Raw genomic sequence first — 9,534 nt, 5'->3', positions numbered from 1 at the left:
AAAAAAAAAAAAAAAAAAAAAAAAAAAAAAAAAAAAAAAAAATATGTGATATGTTTAGTTTATGCTTACATTTACCCCCTTTATCCTCAGAGCCACCATCAGCGCCGCAGCAACTCATCTCTGTTGTGAACGAGACATCGGTTGTCTTGGAGTGGGCCCCCCCTCGTCGACTGGGAGGACGAAGTGACACCAGTTACAGTCTGGAGTGTCTCATCTGTCAACTCGGGAGTCACGCTCAGACTGACGGTCGAACTTTACAGAGGAATCGTTCTGTTTCCCAGCCTGAGATTCAGCACAGTGGAATAGGAATGCAATCAGACCAGGGGATTGTGGGACCTGAAGTCCAATTAGGCAGAGGGGTTCTCCAGAGCAGGACTGGAGATTACCCCTGGCCTGGTTCTGACTCCATCTCTAACTCTCAGCTTTGCCTGCCCTGCAGCTCAGATGTGCTCTTCTCTCCGGGCCAGATCGGCCTGCACACCACCAGGGTGGTGGTGAGCAAGCTCAGAGCCCACACGCACTACACCTTTATTGTCCACGCACTCAACGGGGTTTCTCAGGCCAGCGGCGCAGGGGCATCACTGAGTGTGTCTGTTAGCGTCACCACCAACCAAGCAGGTGAGGAGAAGTGTCATGTGTGAAAAATATGTAACATTGTTAAATTGAGCAGCAAAACCACATCTGGTTATGGACGGGCCCTGAAAGTGGGTCAGCCGATTATATACTGCTGCAAAAGGGCCAAGGTCCCGCGAGTAATGGACAAAGCTGTTGTGCCATGAAATGCACATGCTCTGGATGGCTGTGTGCATGATGGATATAATTATCTGCCAAGACGAAACTAACTGGAGTTTGTTTTAACACAGACCATTTGTTTATAGTGGAATTTTATTCTTCAAAAAACAAAAAATCAAAGGAATTAGTTAAAATCTTCTGGACTAAGGTTTTGAATATGTTGTTGTGAATAAAAAAAAAAAAATCTTACCTGTTGCATATATCTCTTTAAATGAAGTCAGTTTGGAGAAACAGAATTTAAAATTGACTGGATTGACGAGCTAACGGCTAGTTCAAGGGCGGGGCTGAGATTACAGTGGATTTTTATCATTTTAAAACAATTGCAATTTAAAAGTAATAAATAGCAATTTATACAAATCTTATTTTATAAACCTTTACACCACTTTTACTTTTGCATTACACAATTATTTTGGTATATATCTCTCATAGTTTTACCAGAAGGGCTACTGCTAGCTGCTGTTGCTGCTACTGGTATTTGTAAAAAACCAAAGAACTGTTTACAAATACCAGTGTATTTTAAAACCGATGGCTGTATATATAATTATTTAAGGAGTTGTTGTCCATTCCAGTCTCTTTGCTTGGACTAGCCATAAGCTTTTCTGTCCAGTCAGAATTAAACTCTTGATTCTTGAAGCGATCCACATCAGGTAAGATATTAATTGTTTACAAGCATTCGACAGAATCCCATCTGCAAGGATCTGAGCTATCATCATCAAATGGATTTGATAAGAAGAATAAAATGTTCGGGAAAAGTTTAACCTGTTCAGTTGATTAATTTATTTCATTTCATGTATGCGGCACCAGTTCTACAACAGCGCTAAATCATTTAAAAATAATCTGGCTCAGAAAACAAATGGATAAAAACAATTAATTCAAAGCCCACTGGCCTAAAACGTAGGGTCTGACAGTAGGGAAGGAAAAAACTCCCTCTGCAGTGATACCCGCTGTACATTTGATTTTTATTTGCTCTCTTCTTGCCCTTTCCTCATTGATAACTTAGCTCGTACTATCACTGTTGTAGTTGCCATAGTTATTACTCTGTCCTCCTACACTTAACAGCAGCTGAATTAATTATAGGGCTGCTCTCAAGAGGATGCCAAAGTATTCTGAAAACTGTAAATCATTGACTTCAATACAATTAGACTGAGATGGTAGACGGGACCAATATAAAGGATAATTAAAAAAAAATAAAAAATCATAACAGTCAGATGCAGAATAATAGAAACTCATAATGTTGAGATTTGACAGCGCTCCTAACTTTGGAGTTCTTCTTGTTCTCTGAGCCTAACCACCAAAGTATTTAAAAATATTACTCACTTTTTATGAAGTGTTTCATTTTACTTGTGAAGGAGTCAGCTGACGTGTGGCGTTCCTCACACATAGACCCTGTTGGTTTTTAGTGTGTACTTTTTTTGACATCTGTTTTCACATGCTGTTACATCTCAAGTGTCATTGCTTTTAGTCTTAAGGGTGGCATTTAGGTACCAGCACACCTGCTTAGCTCATGGTGCCCAGGGGAAATAAGTTGCTGTACACCATGAGAGCCTGCCTGGGTTGTGTCAGGTCCAGCCTGTGCTACCATATGGTCCGATGTCATAAAAGCAGTCACAAATGAGGACAAATCCTGGGAATTTGAGACAAAATGAAGAGATGTAAGAGGAGAAAAAGAGAATGAGCCTTGTCTCTACGGATTAGGAGGGAACAGGATGTAGGTCATTCCTCAGGTGCACTGGGTCAAAGGGAACAACTAGGCACAATATGAACACTTTAAACTTTATTCTGGACTGGAAAACGTTCATTTTACTAACAGCGTTATGACTAATACAGCAGGCCAATGTATAGAGTTGTTGGATAATTATTCTATCATCAACTCATTAAATAAATAAGTCACGCAAGGAAAACTAGAAGATCTTGTGAACCCAGGTTTAATCTTGCAAGAGGAGAGGCAATTAAAAAGACAAGCATACAAGGTGTTACATGCCGCTCCGTCTTCAAGGTCTGCTCTTGGACAGTATAAAGGAGCATGAACTTATATGCTTATCAGAAAAGGCCAGGTCAAGACAACGCTGCTTTCCAGCTTAGGGCCTTGAAGTTTATCAGGTGTGCAGGCTCTGTGCTCCTGCAGGCTCCACTTTGTTCAGACAAAACACACACACTCTAACACACACATGTGTTTCTACAGTATAACATTTGACATTAGTAAGTGAAAAACATCCGTGACCTTTACGTCCCACATAAATTGTTACTGTTTCATTTCTACTCCTCAGCTCCTTCCCCGGTGTCGTCCATTCAAGTCACAGATGTGACTAGACACAGTTTGTCGTTGTCTTGGCGACAGCCTGATCGACCAAATGGGGTCATCCTGGAATATGAGGTCAAGTTCTATGAAAAGGTGAGCTGCTGGCAGGTTAATGCAGCTCAGGTAGCTGAGTGGATATCAATATGTTATGATGCTGATATGTTTTTAGCTTGTTTGTTAGTTTCTTTTGATAGGTGGCCTTTCTTTCAGGTGCTAACAGTTGTTTGTTTGTTTTTTGTTCCATTCAATCAGGACCAGAAGGAGAGGTCCTACCGAATTATGAGAACCTTTTTACGGAGTGTTGACGTTACGGGTCTGAACCCCCTCACCGTTTACGTGTTTCATGTGCGTGCTCGCACAGCTGCCGGGTACGGAGAGTACAGTGCTCCGTTTGAATTCTCCACCAACTCAGGTAGCTGGACTGTAATGATCACGTGTAAAAGCACTTAAAGAAATAGTTCAGTCAACTTTGAAGTGATGTTCTGTCAAATCGTTATCAAAAGTTATCAGTCATGGAGAAAGAGGCAAAAGGCTTCATCCAGGCTGGCTGATGGCTAACAGTAACAAACCAGTGGTGTAATCTATGTGATATGCGGTTATACGGCGTATACCCATTAGAAAAGCTTGGAAATTACAGTATACCCACTTAAAAAGTGTAATTGTCAACACATCTGGAACATTTTATAGACACATTGAGTTGGTTCAACCTGTTTTTTTGCACAGGTAATACTTCTGTACTACTTAGTACTTGAACATTTTTGCTTTGATACTGTTTTATAAATTCTATAACATGTTTTTAATACAAAACCAACTGTTGTACAAAGTTTGTTGTACATATACTCAAATATAAGCATCAGAGAAATTTTGAAATGTTCAATATGCTTAAAAATCAAAATAAATTGATGATTGCATTGTACTAGCAAGTGTACTTCAGTTTCTAAGCACAGAATACCCAGTACAAAAATGTAGACTACACCACTGTGACAAACCAAACAAAGGCTGCTACGTAAAAACGCAGATGTGTAATATTAGTTAATGTAGCTTTCTTACGCAGCTGTTTGTCAACTTTAAGAAAGACCTGTTTTAAAGGACTGAAAAAGAAACAGGCCCTCCTTTGGCTAACTGTTAGCCTGGACATGGACTTTTGCTAATGGCTTTGTGCTCTATGACTGATGTCACAGTCTGACTTGTGATAATTATTTGGCAAAACATCACTTCAAAGTTGACCAGACTATCTCTTTAAGATTTGTTTCATTTTTACTCATAAATAATAAACCTATTCAGAAACATCTAGTTGAACAGTGCATGAAGTTGGTATTCCAGCTTGTAAAGTTGGAGGTTTTTATGTATTTCATTCATCCTCTGAAGTGAGAATTGTTTAACTTTGCAAGTAAAAGACATAAACTAGACCTCTTCTTCAAAGTTTGAATTCTGACTTGGAAAGTTGAAGTTTTCTTGCCAACCACAACTTCAAGATCCAACATGGCTGAATTAAAGTGGCAGTCTGCATTAATGCACCTTTTTTAGTCACACGCAGCATTTTATTCAACTCATAACTTGGAACTTGTATTTGAGAATGTGTTTCAGTGGTAAGATTCATTCATTCATTCAACCTTTATTTATACAGGTTAATCCCATTGAGCCTCGGGGACTCATTTACAAGATAGACTTTTTTTTTTTTTTTTTTTACAAACAATGTAAAATTAGTGGGATTTGCTAAAGGTCAGTTGACCAGACTAACAATCTGAGCAGATAACATTTTATTTTCTCACACCATAGCAGCATGTTTGCTAATAGAGGTAGTATGGAACAATATGTGCAATGCTAACTCTTTATTTGTGCAAGACAGCTATGTTGGAGTTTGAGATTGTGGCTGCCTGTTGAAAAACTTGCAACTGCCTAAGTCAAGGAGTGTCTCAGTTATTATTTTTTTATTTGGAACTGTAAAATGTTCACTTCTCAGTGCAAATGGATTGCACCAACACTTCTGTTAATTGGCATTTCATTAAATAAAGCTAACTGTAGTTATCCTTGTCACCATGCACAACAATGACTGGAAATAGACGCCAGATAAATTCACCACAACATCCTTCCTGGAGTGAAGTTTTGTTTTCCAGGCAAATGCAACACAGCATTATCTTATGGATGGTAATCTCCTCGTCTTTTGCTCATCAGATCCTTTCCCCTTGATTGGAGAAGGTGTTAACTCTGCCTTTTTGCTGCTGTCTGTCAGCGCCGTTGGAATTTTACTGCTCATATCTGCAGCCGTCTTCATCATCAGCCGCAGGTATACACACACACATTCACAACTTGTGATTTGTCTGATTTAAATGTTTGCAAGGTTTATCTAAACCACTATCTTTGACCTATACGCACACTCAGCACATATATTTGTACCAGTTTTGTGGGGCTGTGTTACCTGCAGCTATTTAAAGGGGAACAGAAAGGAGACAGTGGTAATCCCTTTGTCCCTGATTCATCATTAATGTCTTCGGCTTGTGTGTCAGCTTCCGCTGGCGTGCGCACTCACACGCACGCGCAACTGCCCACAGCCACACACACACCCGCACCTGTTCAGACACAAAGGTGGTTTTGACAGTTTCTTTGTTTAATAAAAAACACCTTTTATCTCTCTCTACCTGAGGCATCCCCCTGCTCCCCCCTCTGCCTGAAATGCTTTCATCTGGTCGTTCTGAGCTTCCCTGCAGCCCGTCGCTCTCTGTTCTCATTGTCATTGCCTTCTGTTGCAGCAAAACCATCAAAAAAACGCAGCTGAGGAAAATCCCTCAGAAAAAGTACAAAAATCAATTGAATTCTGTGACACTTTTTTTTTCCTCAGTAGTTACACTGTTAACAAACATGTGAGAAGTGAAGGGGGAATGTGGCAGGGATCCCGACAGTCCTGCTTGTCGTCTTTGTTTCCGTGTTAAAAGTCTGTTATTTTGTCTCATTAGGAGGAGCAAGTACAGTAAAACAAAGCAGGACTCAGAGGAGGAGAAGCATCTGAACCCAGGTACTGCACGCACACACAGACAGATAGATGCTCTTTCTTTCCTAACAGATCCTCCTTCACACACTTTTTCAAAACACTTACATAACATATGCAGTTATACAATTTGTTTTTCCTCACCCTCCTCTTCATCCCGCCTTCTCCTCCTTCACTTCCTGCCCACTCCCACCTTCTCTTCCCTGGCAGGAGTCAAAATCTACGTGGACCCGTTCACCTACGAAGACCCGGATCAGGCCATCCATGAGTTTGCCAAAGAGATTGATGTGAGCAGTATTCACATCGAGAAGGTTATTGGCATAGGTAGGGTCGGCTTTGGCACTCAAACACGCACATACCCACACACACACACATGCTCGCTTGGCGCTGACGTTCACTGTGCGGGATTGTGTAGGAGAGTTTGGGGAAGTGTGCAGCGGACGGCTGCGTGTGCAGGGAAAGAGGGAGATCTATGTGGCCATCAAGAGTCTGAAGGCGGGATACTCTGACAAACAGAGGAGGGACTTCTTATCCGAGGCCTCCATCATGGGACAGTTCGACCACCCCAACATCATCAGGCTGGAGGGTGTCATCACCAGATGTGAGCACTGCCTGTGTTCTGCTTTTAAAATAACGTGTTAGGTGTGGTTTATCCTAATTTTCATCATTTCCCCTCTTTAGGCAAGCCATTGATGATCATCACAGAATACATGGAAAATGGTTCGCTGGATGCGTTCCTTCGAGTAAGTAAACTTGAGTTTTCTTTTGTTAAACAAACCCAATTCTACTTCTCAGTGGCATATTTTGAAAGCTGATTTATTTGCCCTTTAATAGGTCGAATGCAATTATTCATGTTTGCATTAGGTGTAGGTGCTCTTGTTAACCTGCCCTTTTTTGCCGTAATGTTCACAATTTAGAAAAACGACGGCCAGTTCACAGTCATCCAGCTGGTGGGCACGCTGCGTGGCATCGCCTCAGGTATGAAGTACCTCGCAGACATGAACTACGTCCACAGAGACCTGGCCGCTCGCAACATCCTGGTCAACAGCAACCTGGTGTGTAAGGTGTCGGACTTCGGCCTGAGTCGAATTCTGGAGGACGATCCTGAGGCTGCCTACACAACAAGGGTAAGAAAACTTTAAATTTGGGGTGCCACTAAGGGTGCATTCACACCAGCCCTGTTTAGTCTGTTGTATTCAAACTCTAGTCCATTTGCCTAGAAAGTCCATTTTTGGGGGGTGGATGTGTGAATGTGCAATCGAAATCTGATGCGGACCAAAAAAAGCGAGCTCTGGTCCGCCTAATTACCTAGGTTTCGGTTTGGTTAAATTCAATTCAATTCAATTCAATTCAGTTTATTTATATAGCGCCAAATCACAACAAAGTTGTCTCAGGGCACTGAACAGAAACATTCACATGCATAAAAGCCAATTAGTAAAGTTCTCTATCTAAGGAAGGAGCAGTTTGAATGCATTGTGAATGCAAGCGGACCGGAGACCGCTCCAAAAGCAGGAAATGGACTAGAGCGCAGGGCATTCTGGGTAAATACAACAAAACAAACACACATTTCTCTTACCTCATACGGTGCCGTCTCAGCCGCCTTGTGTGAAAAACAACATTCACCATGATTTTCTGCCTCATCTTCTGCTCATGCTGAGTCCATTGTTGAAAAATGTTTGTTTGGCACATGAGCCACAGACAAACTTTAAATCCTAAAACCACTAAAATTTGACGCCACTCCATTTTTTTCTTTCCAGAAGTAAGTTGAACTCAGGGTCTTCTTCAGAGGTTTTGGGTTATTTTCTTCAGTAGTTCTTGGTGCAGTGCCACCACAGGCGAGAGGGTGGGGGGGACAGGTTGGCTCAGTTGACTTGCAGTGTACATGTGAACGGCATCAGCTGAAAATGTGAAATGTTATGAATTTTGGTCCCCAATCGAACCGAGTCTACCGGACTATCAGGTGTGAAAACGACCTAAAAGAGGGCCAGGGGAGCAATGACCTCCCTAGAAATTTACTACCCCACCTACACCTCTTTTGAAAACGTACATGAAGTCCAGCTGATCTGAACATGAACAAACTTATCTTTGTTTTTTAGTAAATACAAGAATTCATTATTCTTTATCATGCAAATATTTACAAGCTGTCCTGTTCCGTTTTCACACCGTAGTTCACACGCACTTCGGTGATGCCAAAGACGTGTGACTAATTGAAAACACTTTTACACTTTTTACGCTTTTGGTGGAATTTTGTAAAGTGCAAAAATTATTTTTTGGGAGTGTGTAATTATTAGGAATGATAAATGCAAAGATGCAAACAGTTCTCTCAGATGGTTTTGATTACTGATACATTTAAAACTATAAATAGCTCTATATAAAGCCACAGTCTACCTCTTCTTTCTTTGAAGTAATGTTTTAATTGGAAGAACCATGTAATAATATCAATTGCTACAGTCATTGTTGGGTTCCTTCTGCACCACTGAGACTGGCAGAGACTTTTTATTCTCATTAAGCCAATGAAGTAAATCAGTTGCACATGTAATGCAACAATAATTAGGGGCCCAACTCTTGTCTCGATTCCCTGTTTTGCATTTAAAATGTAGGCGGCATGCTCCCTTTTTTTTTTTTTTTACCTTAGTCATCATACAGCAATTCTGAGATGCAAATGTAAAGTTTGAAATATGTTGATTGTACTACAAATTTTCTGCTTTCTTGGAATTTTTCTTTTGTTTGTTTGCTGCTTAGCTTTTGTGCATTCTGATTAGAAACATAATCAAATATTATTTGAATCTTGAACTGGTCAGTCACAAGTCAAGGTCAAAATCAGTTCAGGTACCCAACAAACCTATTCTGCTGCTGTTTCAGGAGGCCACCAGCTCCTATCTTTCCCCTGGAGGGAAAATCCCCATCAGATGGACGGCTCCAGAGGCCATAGCCTACAGGAAGTTTACCACAGCCAGTGACGTGTGGAGCTACGGTATCGTCATGTGGGAGGTGGTTTCATATGGAGAAAGACCTTATTGGGACATGAACAACCAAGATGTGAGTCACTTCTCTCTCAACTTACAGACAAAATAATGCTTGTACATTTGACTTTGGTTCACATTGGTATAAAAAGACATGACGATTCTACCCAAACTTCATACACCTTAAATTGTTCTTTCTCTGGACTCCTTCTAAATAAAATTTTGTAATATTTTTGACAAGACCTGGGTTTTGGATCAGCACAGAACACCAAACACCAGGAATGATTTAAACATTTTATTAGAAAACAGCTGCTGGTGGAGGTCCAGGTCCAAGGAGGAATCCTATCTGTTAAGACAGAGGTTAGTGAACAGGTCTGGGCTGAGGAGGTTCTGTGAGTCTCTGTGGCTGTCACTAACCTTCTCAGTCTGCAGAGCGAGACACACTGTTGTCAGGCTGATGAGGATGACGTCACTTGTGGTGAGTGAGCAGCAAC

At 41.0% G+C, this 9,534-nt stretch overlaps 1 protein-coding gene across 1 annotated transcript in view; it reads left to right on the top strand.

Moving 5' to 3' along the window:
- LOC119415150 (ephrin type-A receptor 4-A) overlaps nucleotides 1–9,534 on the top strand; it is a 37,392-nt gene that overhangs the window by 21,628 nt on the left and 6,230 nt on the right. The window contains exons 7-16 of the mRNA XM_037682298.1: nucleotides 91–618; nucleotides 3,060–3,184; nucleotides 3,344–3,503; nucleotides 5,267–5,378; nucleotides 6,046–6,104; nucleotides 6,288–6,401; nucleotides 6,493–6,678; nucleotides 6,759–6,820; nucleotides 6,995–7,204; nucleotides 8,940–9,116. Coding sequence (XP_037538226.1) covers nucleotides 91–618; nucleotides 3,060–3,184; nucleotides 3,344–3,503; nucleotides 5,267–5,378; nucleotides 6,046–6,104; nucleotides 6,288–6,401; nucleotides 6,493–6,678; nucleotides 6,759–6,820; nucleotides 6,995–7,204; nucleotides 8,940–9,116 — 1,733 coding nt within the window. The remainder of the gene's footprint in view (nucleotides 1–90; nucleotides 619–3,059; nucleotides 3,185–3,343; nucleotides 3,504–5,266; nucleotides 5,379–6,045; nucleotides 6,105–6,287; nucleotides 6,402–6,492; nucleotides 6,679–6,758; nucleotides 6,821–6,994; nucleotides 7,205–8,939; nucleotides 9,117–9,534) is intronic.

The sequence above is a fragment of the Nematolebias whitei genome, chromosome 9 (genome assembly GCF_014905685.2).
Source record: "Nematolebias whitei isolate Nwh7 chromosome 9, NemWhi1, whole genome shotgun sequence".
Taxonomy (NCBI): Eukaryota; Metazoa; Chordata; class Actinopteri; order Cyprinodontiformes; family Rivulidae; genus Nematolebias; species Nematolebias whitei.
Note: the sequence above shows the minus strand (reverse complement) of the source record. Positions and strands in the feature narration are given on the sequence as shown.